Source organism: Triplophysa dalaica, chromosome 1 (genome assembly GCF_015846415.1).
Source record: "Triplophysa dalaica isolate WHDGS20190420 chromosome 1, ASM1584641v1, whole genome shotgun sequence".
Classification (NCBI taxonomy): domain Eukaryota; kingdom Metazoa; phylum Chordata; class Actinopteri; order Cypriniformes; family Nemacheilidae; genus Triplophysa; species Triplophysa dalaica.
In genome coordinates this window covers 26808111-26825843 of record NC_079542.1, presented here as the reverse complement: position 1 = coordinate 26825843, position 17733 = coordinate 26808111, and the positions used below count along the sequence as shown (strand labels likewise).

Genomic DNA, 17733 nt, shown 5'->3' with positions numbered 1-17733 from the left:
GCTCCGAATAGGGAGGTACCGGTGTTGGCAAAGGATCTGCTTCGGGTGCCAGCAGCCTGAACTTCTGGAAGGCAAAACGAGAAAGGGCGTCAGCAATCTGATTTTTTGATCCGGGAATGTGTTTGGCAGTTAGAATGAATTGGTCACAGGCTGAGATCCAGATGAGGCGTCTGAGGAACGGCATTATGGCGGGGGAGTGGGAGCGGCCTTTGTTAATACAATGAACAGTTGCCTCGTTGTCACAGTGCACGATTATGCTGGAAGCTGACCACTCTTTTCCCCATAGGGATGCTGCGACGACCAGTGGATATAGCTCAAAGAGAGCTGAGGATGCTAAAGCATAAGGGATCTCTAAAACCTGGGGGGGCCAGGTGGACGCGAACCAACGGCCTTGGTAAAAGCCTCCGAAACCGACGGAAGGGGCGGCGTCTGTGAATAGGCGAATATCGACGGGGGAAGAGGCCATGTCACTGTAGAAAAATGACAAGCCGTTCCATTGTCTGAGGAATTTTATCCATAGGCTCAGCTCGTCGAGGCAGGAGCTGGATATGGATAACGAGTCCTCTAAAGCGTGTGCGGATGACGCGAGAGAGAGGAGGTGTGAAACGAACGGGCGACCTTGCGGGATTATTCTCATCGCGAAATTTAGATGGCCGAGAACAGACAGAAGCTCGCGTTTTGAGCAGCGGGGATTTGATAATAGGGAGGACGCGATCAAGATCGTTCTATCGATTTTCTCTTTCGGCAGAGAAGCCTGGAATTTAAGCGAGTCTAATTTAATTCCGAGAAATTCGATGGACGTGCTGGGACCTGAAGTTTTGTCTGGGGCGAGGGGAACGCCGAGATTTTTGAAAACCTGTTGGACTTTTGCTAGATGTGCAGCCGGAAACGAGTCGGGAGACGAGATGATTAAAAAGTCATCCAGTAGGTGGATAAGGTAGGGAATTGCATAATTGTTAGAGAGAATCCAGCAAATTGCCTCCGACAACATGTCGAAAATTTTTGGGCTGCTTCTGCAGCCAAAGGTGAGACGGACAGAAAAGTAAAATTTATTGCGCCATCGAATGCCGAAAAGGTGCCAGAAGTCTGGGTGGATTGGCATGACTTTAAATGCTGATGTGATGTCGACTTTTGCTAGCCAAGCGCCACGACCGGCATGTTTTATTAAAGTGATGGCTTGATCGATGTTATGATAGTGCAGGGAAAATTCCTCGATCGGAATGAGGCTATTAATGCTAGGGAAGGTAGAGCCGTGTGGTGACGAGAGATCGAAAATGAGGCGCTTTTTTCCAGAGAATTTACGAGTTGCTATGCCAATGGGGCTGATCCGAAATGCAGGAAAAGGGGGAGCGTCGAAGGGGCCAATAATGAAATTAGCGTCGATCTCCTTTTTAATGAGGAAATCGACTGACTCTGGTTCGGCGAGCGCAGACTGGAGGTTGGGGCATATTAAGCTGTGTGACGGAAGACTGACGACGCCGGGGTTGAAACCGTTCGAGAGACCGGTCAGAAGATAGTCAGTGAATTGAAAGTCGGGGTGCAAGGACAATTCTGAAGACAAACAAGAAATGTTCACGGGAGTCGAAAGGTAATTTTTTAGTTTTTTATTCTGCGTTTGAGACAATGGGCACACGATTCGTGCGTGTGCTCCGCTACAAAATGAGCACACATGCAGGAAGCGACAACGCTGCCTGACGCATCTTCCGGCGTTGAAATTCCTACAAGCCTCCAAATTGCCAGGTTGCCCTTGGGTTTGGTGAACTGGGCGGGTTGGCAGGCGCGGAACAGAGCAGGTAGACTGGGGAGGCGAAGCTGAGCGTGGGGGAAGAGAGGGAGTGACTAGGGGACAATCTAATGTGGTATGCGCAACTGAGCGACACACCGCGCATGTAATATTGCGGACGCCCAGAAAAACCCTGTTATGCAGCTCAGTGTCCAATGCTCCCCAGTAGGGGCACTGGTTCCACTGAGCTATACGAATTGCACATTTGGCGGAGAAAAGTCTGTGATACGTGTAAAAATGCGCGCCCCCATATGAGAGAGCGAGCTCTGCCACGATAGCGAGATAATCGCCCAGCTCGCGTCTCCTATGAGGGAACGCAGTGCAGATCACGTCAGTGTAGCGGGAAAAAGCAACGATGAATTCGGGGAAAGAAAGCGTGCGGGTGTGGTTGGGTGACTGATTTTTAAGCGTGAGCGACAGATCGCCGTAAGTGATCTGTCGCTCGTTTGACGGAGGTGATAAAGGTGAGAGGAGTAAATAAAGATCTGTGTCCGCACCTGCCAAGATCTGTGACCTGATGTTGCCTGGGACGGGGGGCGGTTCCAACGCTGGTGCGTTGATTGGCACTGGCATTGCTGTCGCTGTGGCCAATGTGAAGCCTGATCTGCTCTGCGGGAGAGATAAAAGGGAGGGGATTGCAGCCGCCTGAGCGGCTAGCGGAGCCATGCTCGCGCTAGCGGCGGCTTCTAAGGGGGCGGTGAAATGGCTGATGACCGGCACCTGCATCGCTAGCTGAGGCAGCCTCGCGCTAGTGGTCGATGGGGGTGCCGTGGGCCAAGAGCCAGGGGCAGGGAATGGGTGGGATAGCACTGGAGCTCCGAGTGCTGGTGAGCCGACGTTTCTTGGGCGGCCCGCAGTGTTTACTGCTGGCGTGGTGTTGGCTGGAGGTTGGAGCTGGCCTACTGCGAGAGGGACTAGTTGCTGGAAAACTTCGACCGGACGGTTTGAGGCGTCCGGGAGATCCGTGGCGGTACCTGCGCTCGCGGAGGGCCTGCTGAGCCGGGTTGCCGGCGGACGGCCACGACGGGCCGCATTGGTGGATTGCCCGGGCCGGGAATAGGGGGAACCACGAGCCGTGCCCGGCTTGTCAGTGCTCCTTTGCGGAGCTGACTTTGGTGGGGCGGTGTCGGCCAGGGAAGAAGCGTAGAGGCAGTAAAGCTCCGCCTTGGTCATCCGCCTATGGAACTCGATGTCCGCGTTGGATAGAGCCAATCGTAGGCCCTGGACAGTCCATTTATGGATGGCGGGGATCGTGTTGTGCGTGGAGGTGTAAGAAGAAGCCGGTGAAGGCGGCGGGCGTCTCTCTGGCACAAGTGATGGAGTGTCCCCTCTGATTTGGCCTTGCGAGGTGCGGAACGTCGAAGCTGGCGGCCCCGTGATGAAGCCGGGGAATCAGCTACCGAATCCGACCCTGAGCTGGAACAATGGGACGCGCTCGTTGGCGCTGAAGGATTGCGGTCTGTGGATGCGTCGTTAATGACGGGGGTCTCGGACATAGCGTCTAACGTAGGAGTTGGTGCTTAATCTTAGGAGAACGAGCAGGTAAGATGGTTTCCCTATTTATTAGCTAGCTCGCTAGGCTGATTGTGTATACGTTGTGATTGCTGATTACACACCAGCTGGCTGGTTATATGCTCCGGCTCCTCCCGAACTTTGTTAATTAAACATCATTTAGTAATAAACAGCAACAATGGCGTCAACTTCACTTTATCAGTTAAAACCATGCGGATCGATCAAAGTTTATTTCCTACTATGGCGAGGGAAATGACTGCCGTCAAACCAGTTATATAAATTGACACTTATAATAGAAGCGTTAGTTTAGCTTTTTTATATTTGACCCGAGTTGGATAATAAAACAAGCAGATTGACCAGGAGAGATTTGCAAGCAGGACTTCAATGGACGTTTCATAGAAGTGTTTAAGAGGTATGCGCACACACACAATATGGAAGATGTTATTTGACTGTTGGTTATCTTAGAATGTGTGTAGCGGAATTCTTATTACCAGCTGTAGGAAAGTGAAAGAAGTTTAGCACGTAGCCCAGTCAAATGTTTACGATCTCTGATAACAGAACACTACTCCAGTTGCTCTTCCTCTTCTCTAAGGAAGAACTCGCCCCTTTTTTGAGAGCAGGGAGATAAAGGAAAAAATCACTACGTTCATTGTGGAGAGGAGCTTTGGTGGAGTCACACAGTTATTGCTTATTTTTAATTTTTTGATCCGTATATTATTTTTTATTATTTTAGAACATTTGTTTGATTTCTTCTTCTTAAACCTACTACTTTCTTCTATTACTCTTAATTTTTCTCTCCATCTCTGATAGTGGTCCTCCTGAGAAAAAAATGGGCATTATAGCATCAAACACAGCAGAGGTATATTTTGAGAACTTGCGTGTCCCTGCGTACTGTGTGCTGGGAGAGGTTGGAGGGTGATTCAAAGTGGCCATGAACATTCTCAACAATGGGCGTTTCTGTATGGCTGCGGTCCTCTCCGGAGCCATGAAAGGGGTCATTTCCAAAGCGTTGTGTGTACGTGTGCTTAAGTGCGCTTAAGTGCATGTGCACATGTGTGTGTTCTCTTTGCAAAATGTTTTTCTCTTTCAGCGTGTAATGCTGATCTGAGTTTTTCATTCTTTCTATTTCGTTTCCTCTTCTCTCACCCAGTTTGTCTAGCATGCTGTAGAAAGCGCCAATTTAAGGCCACATCCTCCCCCCACTTGCTGACACCCGTGTCGTCCTCACTTCCTCTCCTTAACATGCAGGGGAATTCCTCTGCACACTTTGCAATGTCCCCATGCTTTGCGGTATATATGAGCTTGTGTTGGCACACGTTCACCACAAATTTATACCGCTTCTTATCTATTTAAAAAGCTGATCTCTTGATCAGTCTTTTACTTTGCTCTTTCAATTTTGTTAAATATAAATTGGGATTAATTAAACTAGTGAGAAATGCTAGTACTTTTGTTAGACTTATTGTCTCATGTCATGACATGTGTTGTGTGTGCTCTTGCTGAGTGATTGTGAGCTGATCAGAGTTTCTCTCTGTGTGCGGAAGGGGGAGATTTCTCAACATCCTCTGTGCTTTCTCTTGCCGTGGGCCGCTGTATGTGTCTCTCTCTGTTTGTGTATGCATGTCAAACCAGGAACATTTTGGTTCTTCTTATCTACTGTGTACCACTTGCCATGTGTTATTGCTAATTATTTCTAAAAGAAATATGTAAACGAAGAACTTTGATCCTTAATTGAATCAATAAGTTACAGAAAAGCATATGAATCAAAATTCTGCCATTGCTTTCAGAAATAGTTTAATCAGTCAAAAATCTAATTTTTTATCATCTTTTTTTAAATCTTCCAATTGTATTTATTCTCACTCTGTTTCATTTTATACAGGTCGACAATGTGGCTAACAGGACGCAGTTTGGGAACAAAATCCACCACTATGGTGCCATTCAAGAAAAGATAGCCAGAATGGCTATGCTTCTGTATGTGACAGAGGTGAGTAAGTTTAAGTTGCTCAGACTGGATCATAATGCTTTCTGGAGAGGCACGGCACCTACTCTATATTTATTGGCTTCTTGTTCTATAAAAAGACTTCTGTCCCTCAGAAAATTGATGCATCAGTCCTTAAAAGAATAGGAATCACACAAAATCTATATTTTCTCAACCATTCACTCCCTTTAATGGCATGCCAGAGGTACAGTATACGACCCAAACACAAAGATCTTTCAAGGAATATGCTATATCTGTAGGACAGTTGAATACAAGGAGTGAAAGTGTTCTAATAATCCAAAAAACGCCATCATAAAAATTATGAATAAAAATTAAGGTATAAGACACAATTGATAGTTTACACTTTAGTGAAGTCAACAAAAACACTTCTCAAAACTTTTCCTCCAGTATATTATTTTTGTGGTTAAATATTTGTGTTCATCTGAAGAAAGGAAGTCATGCTCATCTGAAATGTCATGAGGGTAAGTACATGATGAGAATGTTTGTTTTGGGTGAACTAATTTTATAATATTCAAACCTTGCTCATCGTTTCTCAAGCTTTGTTTGTAATATGAACACACCCAAAAAGATGTTGTGATAGTGCTTAAACTAAGTATGTAATGTGCAAATATTATAAACTTTGCTCAAGTTCACCTAAACTTTGTTTACATTACTGCTCTAGGTCACTTAGAAACACATTGTCTCAGTGCTTAAAGGGATAGCTCCCCCAAAAATGAAAACTCACCCTCTTGTCATTTCAAACCTGTATGACGTATCTTCTTCTGCAGAACACAAAAGAAGATATTTTGAAGAAGGTTGGTAACCGAACAACGCCGGCACCCATTCACTTCAGTTGTATGGACTCCAAACCAATGCAAGGGAATGGATGCCGTCACTGTTTGCTTAAAATGAACCACAGACATAAAGAGATGTATGGCTTAATACGTTGTACCATTGGACATCAAGTATTTTTGACGCAAAAAATGGCGCCGTCTGAGTTTGATTACATTCTTCAAAATATTTTATTATATGTTCTGTGGAAGAAAGTCATATAGGTTTGAAATGAGAAAAGGGTTTGTAAATAATGACAGAATTTTTATTATCACTTTAAGTCAAGTTTATACCGTAATAGGCATACAAAAATAGCTTTATTCCATAGAGACCTTGTACTGAATTTATCTTGCATCTTTCTTTGATGGAGTTGATATCAGTGTTTCAACTCTGCACATTTTTGCACAGCTCAGTCTTACTTCCACATGGTTTAGAGGAAGTTGAATCTCTATGGGATCAGAATTGTTGCATTCTGAACAAAAACTACATTCTACAAATAAATAAAGTTTCAGAAACATTTTTTAAATCCACATTATGCAAAAAAAGCCAACCATAAATTTAGACATTCCATAAAAATAAATGAAATTCACAAATAAATACAATGAGATTTGCAAATAAAAAATATTTTCAAATTTATTTTAATGCCATTTATTTGTAGATCGCTTTCTTCACATTTGTGGATCACTGCACACATTTGTGGATGGTGTCCGTCGCTACCCGATCTGTCCCGGAAACACCATGCGCGAAAGTGCGTCTACTTCCGGCCAAAGTTCCATGAATCCTTGGAACCCGTCGAAAAATACGCAGTTAAAAAAAATGCATACATTGTTTGGTTTTAAATAGCAGCCGAACGCCGTGACTTCAGAGGCAGTGACTGTGCACGAAGGCAGCCCAGAGAAACAGATAGGCAGCGCAACGGATGTCTGTTTGAATTATAAACAGAGCGTTTTTGCAGTAACTCACGTATTTAAAAACTATAATACTCGTTAGAAATGCATTCAAAAGTTGTTGAAGGTTCAAATTAAACTTATTATTTAAAGAAAACGATGTTCCAACGGGAACTAATTAAATTTTTTCGAAGATGGGCCTTCTCGACCAATCATGTTCCTAGAATGTTGTTATGAAAACGACATGTCTCTGTGATTGGTTAGCTGTGAAAAGGGGCGTTTATCCCCAGAACAGTTGAACTTATTTAAACCTCAACAGAGGTTGCCGGTGCTGACGTTTAAAAAAGTCCTCAGGACGTTTTATGAAAACAAGGTTTCCTCCATAGGATTTTAATGTAAAACAGACGCTAGGAGATTCAAAAAAGAATTCCAGTCAGAATAAATACTATTTGTTTTTTTCCGAGGCAAATAACATGGCTAATTAACTATCCATACTAGTTTGAACTAGGTGAACATGCTTACATTCCTGCTTTATAACTTAGACTGAAAAATAAATGTGTAGAAAGTAAGCATGTCTCCAAAAACATTGTTCAGCTGCAGGTTCGACGACTGCTTTGTTTACAGAATTTGTTTTCATTTTTGAGATGCAGGTAAAGGCTGTTTTTTTTATTTAAAATAATTTTTTGCAGAAATTTGTTTATGTTATGAACTTCTGATTGAGCTGCATTGATTTTAATTGAATTAAGAAGAACTCACATATTTATTTAACCTGACATGTTTACTGTTCAGAATGTTCTATATGATTCTTAAAAATAAAACATATTTTGTTCAGTGGAAAAAAACTTTGTTTTTATTTAAAAATAACACATTGTATATATGTAATAGTAATACCGTGACACTGTGGTAGTTTTGCTCAAGGTCATCACACGATCAGAATCTCATACCAGCCCATGCCTGGACGTGGATGAGTGATTTGTTTTGCTAACAAACTGATTCGAGCCTTCCTAAGCATGCTTGTTTTTTCTAAAAAAAAAACATGTAAAACTAAATAATTGCCTTTTGTATTTCAGTTTAAGTAGTATAACAGGCTACTGACACATTTTTTATTAAAACTGCGCAGCGTTCTGTTATAATTTTTATTGAGGTTCTGTAAATTTGCACCAAACTATTTGCTTTTGTTTCCATATATTCATATTTTCCTTATATTTAACATTAGCTGGTTGGGCTAGTACCTTGGTTCTTGCGTCTCATTCTTCAATGTTCAATGTTCTTCAATATTTAATGTTATTGGTTTATTTACCAATAAATAGTCTACATAAAAGTACTTTGTTTGTTTTAAAATGATATCTTTCATCATTTTTGGATTTTAATTCTGCAATCGTTATACTGGTAGTACACCGACAGCTGCAGTGCGCATTGCAATGCAAACCCTAGGCACCTTGAAAGGAGTCACGCACCTTGAAAGGAGGCACGCGCCGAGTATGCTGCGCAAACTAGCTGCTTATACATGGAGTTTCGGGGAAACAGATTATATTTTATCAAATATATTTATTATCGAAAGACAATATAAAGGCTGGCTAGCAGCAGACCAATTCAGTACCCCAGTCACCGGGATTGTTCACCCCAGTCCGTGCATGCTGTTATCAAGTCATAAACGTTTCAGTCGTTTGTTAATAACATATGGACAATGCATATAAACACAAGCAATCATTACTATGTAGTATAAAGAAGAGGCCATTATAATTTCGTAGTATATCAAGCATTTTAGACTGCCACTAGCAGCCATGTTAGCTCCCTGAATCTTAGTGCTGAGCAAAACGTGATTGGCTGAAGTTAGAACCTGCCCTATTGGACAACGAAAGCGGAAGTTACCCGATTGGCTTGCGTAGATAGTGGGCGGAGTCCACCTATTTGTGGATTGTGCGTACGTCTTAACGTTAGAAATGTTTCAAAATCCACAAATGCAGAGAGAGCCATACACAAATGTGTAAACTGATTCACAAATGCGTGAAGCGATTCACAAATGCACAGAAAGTGATCCACAAATGTGCAGAAAGCGATCCACAAATGTGAAGAAAGCATCTACAAAAAAAGCCATTAAATTAAATGTAATAAAATAATAAAATCTTATTGTAATTACTTGTGAATTGTATTTCTTTTTGTGAAACGTCTTACACATATTTATGGTTCACTTTTTTGTGTATATGTGGATTTAAAAAAGTTTGTAAAACTCTCTATATTTATTTGCGGAATGTAGTTTATTTATGCAGAATAACTCAACCATTCTGATCCCATAAATTTCTCCCCTAATTTTCATGTGATTTGAATATTTTCCCACATGTGACCCTGTCTAAAAATTACATGTAATAGTTTCACAATGGTGATTTTCCATAGCTTAAGTGAAAACCCATAAAGCAAAGATTCTGACATTGAATCAATGTTAAATTGGTTATTTTCAACATTAAATCATTTATCTTTGCTATCCGGAAATGCTATCGGTCATGGGTTTGATACAGGGAATGCATGTCCTGATAAAATGCAAAAAAGTCCAAATGTAATTTGCTTTGACTCTGGATAAAAGCATCTACCAAATGAATAAATCCAATTAGTTTCAACCTCTTCATCTTTTGTTCATGCCCTCAGTCGATGGTTACATGGTAAGTGGAAACATGGACAGCAGAGCAACATAGTTCCAGATTGAGGCGGCCATTAGTAAAATCTTTGCCTCAGTAAGTGTTTAATCAGCTGACAACCCAATGAGACAGTTTTTTTGTTTTTATCTAAGCCCAGATTCAAATGCTGTTTAAATGATACAGTGGCAAGAAAAAGTATGTGAACTTTTTGGAATTTCAAGTTTTTTTTCTAAATAAATTTGTCATAAAATGTAATCTGATCTTCATTTAAGTAAAGGGTATTGATAAATAAAATGTGTCTAAAATAATAACGCAACATTTAGTGAGAAGAACCAAACAATTACTCAGTGCTTGTGGAAAAAGTACGTGAACCCTTGAGATAATGACCTTAAAAATGCTAATTGGAGTCAGGTTTTAGCACACCTGGAGTCTTAAGATAATAAGGTCAGTGTGTTTTAAAATAATTGTATTGCAGATTTATAGAATGCAGCATTGTGAATATGCTAATTTGCCAATTATCAGAAACCAAACTCTTCCAGAGTCATGGTCAACATTTGGGGCAAAAAAAAATGCTACATGATAGCGTTTACCCCATATTTGTTAAACAGTTGGCTGTGCTTTGACTCAAAGTGTGCACATTTAGAAACGCCTACTATGTGGGCAGTCGTCTCACTGAAGAGTTCAATGTTCCGTCACAGGGGTGGTGGAAAAACTGGAGGTGTCTTGCAAAGATAGAACTGTGCAGCTAGGAAGGGAAGGTCACACCTGAGCTAACCAGACTGCCACAAAACCATACACAACTGAAATGTGCTTTCTGAATGTAGGTCAAGGTCTGACATTGACTGTGGTTTGTTAAATCAATTAAAATGTTGTTGAATAATTGACAATGTGTTTTTAAATGGTAAACTGTGACTAAATTCTGCTTTTTTTCTGGGTGGAGACAAATTAGCGAATAGAACTAGAGGCAGATCAAGACCTGATTTCCAGAGAAGAGTCTCATCAGTTATTTTCTTTAGATTCTTCTTTGTGGGTTACTGATCAGTAAGATCAGAACTACATGTTTCCCCAAAGCGTCACTCATTGTTGTCACTCACACCATAAATTCTCTACATACACACTGCAGTTTGAGAAAGATTGGAATCATTTTATCAATTTAAGTAAATCAACAAATAATCCTCATCTCAAATTTGTTATTCTTGTAAAATATTATTTCTTCCATTCTCCCAATAGCATTTAGGTATAATGCAGTCAACAACATTGTGTTGCTTAATCCTTGCAAAATCATTGTAATATGCTAATCTGGTTCTCAAGAAACGTATCTTTTTATTAAGAAATGTGAAAAAACAGTACAATGTTTATATTTTTTCGATTGCAGAAATATTTGGTACCAGTCAATCCTTGCAACTCACTTTACACATGTGTAAGTTGGTGAAAAATGTGAAAAAAGAAGAACCACCAACCACCCACTGGCCCAATTGCGGAGTCCAAGTGGCATGGCGAAGGCATTAACGCGTTCTGTCTTTCCAGCGCTCTGGGTTGTTACACTTAACGTTGTTTTAACATTGGGTCATTTATCTGACTTCAAAAGATAAAAAGGAAACCTCGTTGAATGATATTATTTGTTTTTGATTATTATGCATGATAATAATCATGCAATGTTGGTCAATGTTTGATTTTGTTTATATTGGTTATGTTTGATGCCTTATTCTAAATTACACTCCTTCATCCGATTCTCGATGTCGCTTATTCTTGTGCCGGCTGTTACACCCGGATCTCACGGTCACTAACTCGTCAGTCTTGGTCACTGCTATGACTAGTAATACTCAGAAAGCATTATTTTATCTAGTCCCCTTACACTGTAAAAACTTAAGTAATGATTATTTCTAACCAGAGGTCATGACCACTCCATAGAGATAAATATACTAATCTTTCTTCCTATGATGTTAGCTTTGTATAATCATGCCATAGTTTCCTATGTACACTTAGTTAGAATAATATTCCAATAACCAGAGGTTTAAGACTTACCTTATTTAGATTAGTCAGACAACATATGTGCTGTTCTAAACGAAAACATTAGCCCTTACGGTCTAAGTACACCTAAACTAATGCCAAGTAGTTAGCCGGAGCTCTAAAATCTCAGCTGGCGTGCCCCAATGCTCCACCTAATACAGGATTTTAGTCCGTCACTAACCTGAACGTAGATTTGCGGTAATAAAGGATATAGCGTGATCTACTGAAGTTCATGAACTCAGAATAATGCGGAACAATTTCAAACATGACAATTTATTAGTCAGGTAAATGTTACTTGCCAATTACAATTCAATTCAGAGACTACGAAAACGAAACATCAAATCCTCACCTATTAGTCTACGAGTCTAAGACGCATACCTGACAGTAGAAAAAGATGTGATCGAAAAAAACACAGTGCTGTGTCTATAAAGGCACACACACAGCACCATGGGGTTCATCTTAGTAAGAATTCCCCAGAACATTTTCCCAGCTTCCCTTAAATACCCAGACCAAAATACCCTTTTAATTATTGGCCGATATAGTTTTACAGCACATTAGCAGCATTTTATTCATAAAAATCGGCCACGGCAATATAGCACAGTAATTATTTTAAACTTACATTAATAAATGTAGTACATTTACATTTAGTCATTTAGCAGACGCTTTTATCCAAAGCGACTTACAGGTGGGGTAAGCAATGGAAGCAATTGGGACAGGATAAGGACAACAAAAAGCATAAATGCAATCAAAAAAAAAGAAGACTGGTCTCATATAACCTAACATACAGAGCTAAGTTAGAATTTTATTCTATTTTTTGAAAATTGTGTACAGAAGAAATAGTGTACAGAAGAAATAGAAGTCAGAACTGATCAGTCAGGTGTTGACGGAAGAGATGTGTTTTCAGACGATTCTTAAATATCTACAGAATCTACAGATCTTGTTGCAGCGGGCAGATCATTCCACATTGGTGGAACCAATCCGGAGAAGGTACATGAGAGAGATTTTTTACCTTTCTGGGATGGCACCACAAGACATCGTTCGTTTGCAGAGCGTATGGATCTGGCGGGCACATATGTCTGATTTAGCGAGTGAAGATAAGGGGGTGCCGAACCAGTGGGGGTCTTGTAGGCCAGGAGCAGAGTCTTGAATTTGATGCGAGCGACTATAGGCAGCCAATGTAGCTTAATGAATAGAGGAGTGAAGTGTGCGCTCTTCGGTTCATTAAAGATAACTCTTGCCGCGGCATTCTGGATCATCTGTAGAGGTTTGATTGTGCAAGCTGGAAGTCCACCCGGTAGTGCATTGCAGTAGTCCAGTCTGGACAGGACAAGAGCCTGTACTAGGACTTGCATAGCATGCTCTGATAAGAAGGGTCTAATTTTCCTAATGTGACCGAGCTCAGGGGAGGGGAAGGAAGGGACAAAAAAACAAGAAAAAGGGTGTTGATGTAACCGACTACGCCACCCAGTATACCTATCTGGGAAATATAGATTCAGACACACAGGTTCAGATTTCCAATAACTTTAAAGACCATGAGACGTGAATATCAAAATATTATTTATTTGAATCAATAATTTGGGAAAACCCAATAGTTACTTAAAACTGTAATACTTTTAATTAATGCAAATAGCAACTGGGTCAGAAAACAGTAAAATGAGATTAGGATAGATCTGCCAACCAGAGTCTGGGGATCGCCAGCAGGGAAGCAGGCTAGGTGTCCGGCTTCCAATGGAGCCACACGTGCTACAACTAATCGAGTACAAATGTGAAATTCACGGCAAAGACAACCTAAAGCACAAAGAAAGGAAAACCACACAACGTGATTAAGTAACTACAGTACATGGCCGCACCAGCCTGCAACCCCGCCCCGGTCCTCCCCAACTCCTAGAAGCAAACACACCAAAAACAACAATTACTTGTAACAAAATAGACAGGATGAAGATACAATAATATTTCAAAGCCACATAAAATAAAAATGGAAAAAAAACCTGACACCCGCAGGTTTAAATGCGCTGAGAAGCAAGCAGGAAGGCAGCTAGCCAAGCAGAGCAAGCTTTGCCGCAACGAAACGGTGGTTTTCAACGCGGCCAATCTAATAGGCACCCACCAAGCAGACACCAGCCCTCAACACCAGGCAGCGGAACACCAGTCCACACAGGAAGTTAGCTGAAACAGTGAAGCCACATCCCCTGACCTGAGCAACCCCTTTATATAGCGCCGTCCAGAAACACCAATAATGGGCGTGGCATCAATGCAGCGATTCCATTTCACCACACTAATATTCTAGAGGATGAATCTACAGGACCGGGCGGTGCTGGCAACTTGATCAGTTAAGCTGATCATCGATCACCACTCCCAGGTTACTTGCCTTTCTGGAAGATGTGATGGTTGATGAGCCAGTTGAATGGAGAGGTTCTGATGAGTCTTTATGTCGGCCGGGATTACGAGCAGTTCTGTTTTTGTAAGGTTCAGCTGCAGGTGATGGCCATTCATCCAGAGCGAGATGTCGTCTAGGCAAGCTGAGATGTGTGGAGAAACAGTCGGATCATCAGGCCGAAAAGACAGGTAGAGTTATATATCATCCGCATAGAAGTTATAGGAAAAGCCATGTTTCCGGATGACAGAGCCTAGGGATGTCATGTATACAGAGAATAGCAGCGGACCAAGCTGTGAGCCCTGAGGCACACCTGTGTCAAGATGTTGGGACTCAGACCCTCACCTGTCCAGGATACTCTAAATGACCTACCTGAGAGGTACGACCTGAACCATTGTAGCACCATTCCGGAGACCCCCATAGCCTTGAGGGTGGACAGGAGGATGTGATGGTTAATGGTGTCAAAGGCGGCAGATAGATCCAGTAGAATGAGAACAGATGAGTTAGAGGAAGCTCTTTCCAGTCTCAGGGCTTCAATGACAGAGAGCAGCACAGACTCAGGGGAATGACCGCTCTTCAAACCAGACTGGTTGCTGTCCAGGAGGTTGTTCTGGGTGAGAAAGGATGAGAGCTGTTTACATACAACACGTTCTAGAGTTTTAGCAACAAAGGGGAGGAAGGATACCAGTCTGTAGTTTTCTAACAGTGCAGGATTAAGAGTGGGTTTCTTCAGTAGTGTAGTAATACGGGCCTCTTTGAATAGCGTAGGAAATGTACCAGTGGTGAGAGACGAGTTGATTATGTGGGTCAGAGAGAGAATAAACGATGGAAAGATGGCCTGGAGGAGATGAGTGGGGATGGGATCAAGGGGGCAGGTAGTCGGGTGGTTACTTTCTTTCAGCAGACCTGAGAGTGGCACGAAGCTAAACGGAGAACATCAGATAACCAGGGGGCAGAATGTAAGAGGGCATAAGATGTCTAAGCAGGAGGTTAGTGTTGAGAAAAGGGTGTGGGTGGCTGTGTTAGCATCAAGGAGAGAGAGCTTTTTAGGTGGAGGGAGAGTGGCAGAGACTGTAGAGGATAAGCGGGAGGGAGAGAGTGAAACTGACCCTAAACTTTGTTGAGGAGAATTAAGTATTTTTTCATGTTTGAAAAAATGAGGATGCTGAAAATAAATTAACATTACATAAGTTGACAGTTTGTGTCACAAATGAAGACTTTTGTCATTGTCTGTCATTTTCGCACAAACTGTTCACCTTTCTCTCTCCACAGGATGCTGGTGTGGAGAGGATGATGCGGGATTTAAGAATCTTCCAAATTTTTGAGGGAACCAATGACATCCTGCGGCTTTACGCAGTGCTTAACGGCTTCCAGGTAATGCGGGAAAGCAAACATTGCTGAGAATATAACTGGCTGTTTACAGCTTCCTGTGCTGCGAAACCACCTAAAGTTGACAGCACATGTGGTTGTTGACATCTGGCACTGCTGGTCTTGGTGATTTCCAATGCATACGAGCTGAATAGAAGTGGTGTTGAATTTGCAAATGTGTTATTTTTGTTAGAATGCACGCAATCAGCTGAAGAGCTTACAGAAAGCATTGAATAACCCTCTTGGTAATGCATGCAATGTTGGCTGGTGAAATGACCAAGCGTGCTAGGAGGTTAGATGCTGGGGCATATCTTCACACCCTTAAAATAATTTTGCAGCAGTTCTTCCTTTTGCAGCATCATGTATTTTGCATCAGCTTTGTAAACCTCTGATCTTTCTTTGTGTGTCTTTCTGTTTCTTTCTGTCTCTTGCAGGAAGACAGGCATGGGGACAGGGTTGACTTTGCAGGGAAAAGATCATCCAGAGATTAATCACAGTGGAGAATTGGTAAGAACAATGTAAAAATGCAGTTCCTGGACAGTCTTCAAGCAAAACTAGAAGACCAGTGACATATAGGGTTCCAAAGCTACATTGAGATGTAGACTGCTGGTCTAATGTTTGGTCCTTATTTTCCATTAAAGACTGTTAAAGCCATTGAGCAGTTTGGAGCTGTTTGAAGAACTTCTTCTCAAACATGGAAAGAAAATTATTGGTGGGTGATGGGAATGCAAATTGCTTTTAGATCTTTTTGGGCCATCCGAATGAAAGTGTGGGTTGAATTATTTATTTCTGAATTTTGCATGTTTGTTTCAGATGAACAGTTGTTTTGAAGCGAGTTGTAGACTGTGCCATTGATCTGTACGCCATATGGTTATGGTTTTCTCCAGGTAAGTTGTTCAAAACATCATGTATACTTGAGTGTAGACGTTTTTCTGTAGGGCCAGTAAGAAAGTTCTACCCCCACCAGAATACCTTACATTCTAAAACTCTCAATCTGTGTTATTTCTGGGACAACACATTTTGTGTTACTTTTAACACAACCTGTGCTGTCCCTTTTATTTGTTTAATGCAACATGAAATGACACATAATGTGGTAAAAAGTATAACACAAACAATGCATTAAATATTTTTTAAGTTTAGAAACCACCCAGCATCCTAGTGGTATAGCTCTGGTACAATTAGCAATGCTCTGGCAACCCACAACACACTAACCCACAACTCCCTAGCATCATGATAGCCTTTTCGCAAGCAGGCACCACTCAGAACAAAAACTCTGGGTTTTTAATACCTTTGTGAAAGTGTAATATTGTTGCCAACATTGCCCCCTTCATGTTTTTTGGAGGGGAAAAGTAGCAGTCAAACGTTTGAAAACACTTGACTAAAATGTTTCTAATGGTCGTAAAACGGTCTTAATTTGAAATGTTTAATTAAATGTTTTATTTTTTATGTACAGAAATAAAGGTATTGTGCCAACATCATTTCCTTTATTAGAAAACTAAAGTTGTATTTGAAAAAATATTTCTTAAATGGACTGCTTCGACCAGCCAATAAGAAGCTGGAATAAAAGGCACTCCTTCAAAATTCTTTAAAATAAAATCTTAATATACTATTTATAGCTATGTGTTAAAAGGAACAACGGGTGTAGAGAGATGCATGGCTTAATACGTTGTAATATCCTTACACTAGCATTTGTCCTTATAACACATCAAATATTTTAATTTCTTTAAAAAAACCTAAATGTAATGCTCATTTTAACCTCGGGAGGTCGCCATTCCTTTTTCGTTGAGGCCGTCTGTTTGCAGGCACAGACAACCAAATTGAACACAGACTAAACAGTATTCCTGTAGATACAAGGTGCTTGTAACATAAAAATTTATATAAAAACATAAATAAAGACACTATTTGGTCTATTTTCATACATTTTAATAATAAATTGGTCAAAAACAATACAAACATACATATTAATAACCAAAAATCTTTGGAAATGTAATATACACCTTTTTTATTGCTATTATAAAACGCATTTTATCCACATTTTGACTGTTTGATGTTGATACTGTCTTCAACATCTCTCTCTCTTTCTCTCTTTCTCTCTCTCTTTAACTGATGGAGGCTGACATTCGCGTCAACAATACAGAATAAATAACCAAACCGCAAGCATCTTGCGACTGTGTTTATCAGTTTATTCTCGTTATGTATATTCTCGTAATGTATAAAACATACGATAATAGTGAATGTAAGTGTCTTAAATAGTCTTCACTGTCTTAAAGACGGAGGTTTAAAGCTATGATTTAATGCATGTTTACCTTAAACAGTGACGCTACTGAACGCGTTCTTCTTTTATGACAGGCAGGCCAGCA

General features: G+C 41.0%; 1 protein-coding gene across 1 annotated transcript in view; it reads left to right on the top strand.

Annotated features, from left to right (window-relative positions):
• The window catches only part of acadvl (acyl-CoA dehydrogenase very long chain), a 36360-nt gene that overhangs the window by 16716 nt on the left and 1911 nt on the right, over positions 1 to 17733 (top strand). The window contains 11 exon segments of the mRNA XM_056742909.1: positions 3916 to 3975; positions 4106 to 4310; positions 5172 to 5280; positions 9632 to 9717; positions 15161 to 15379; positions 15567 to 15626; positions 15628 to 15665; positions 15808 to 15880; positions 16015 to 16046; positions 16048 to 16100; positions 16195 to 16260. Coding sequence (XP_056598887.1) covers positions 3916 to 3975; positions 4106 to 4310; positions 5172 to 5280; positions 9632 to 9717; positions 15161 to 15379; positions 15567 to 15626; positions 15628 to 15665; positions 15808 to 15880; positions 16015 to 16046; positions 16048 to 16100; positions 16195 to 16260 — 1001 coding nt within the window.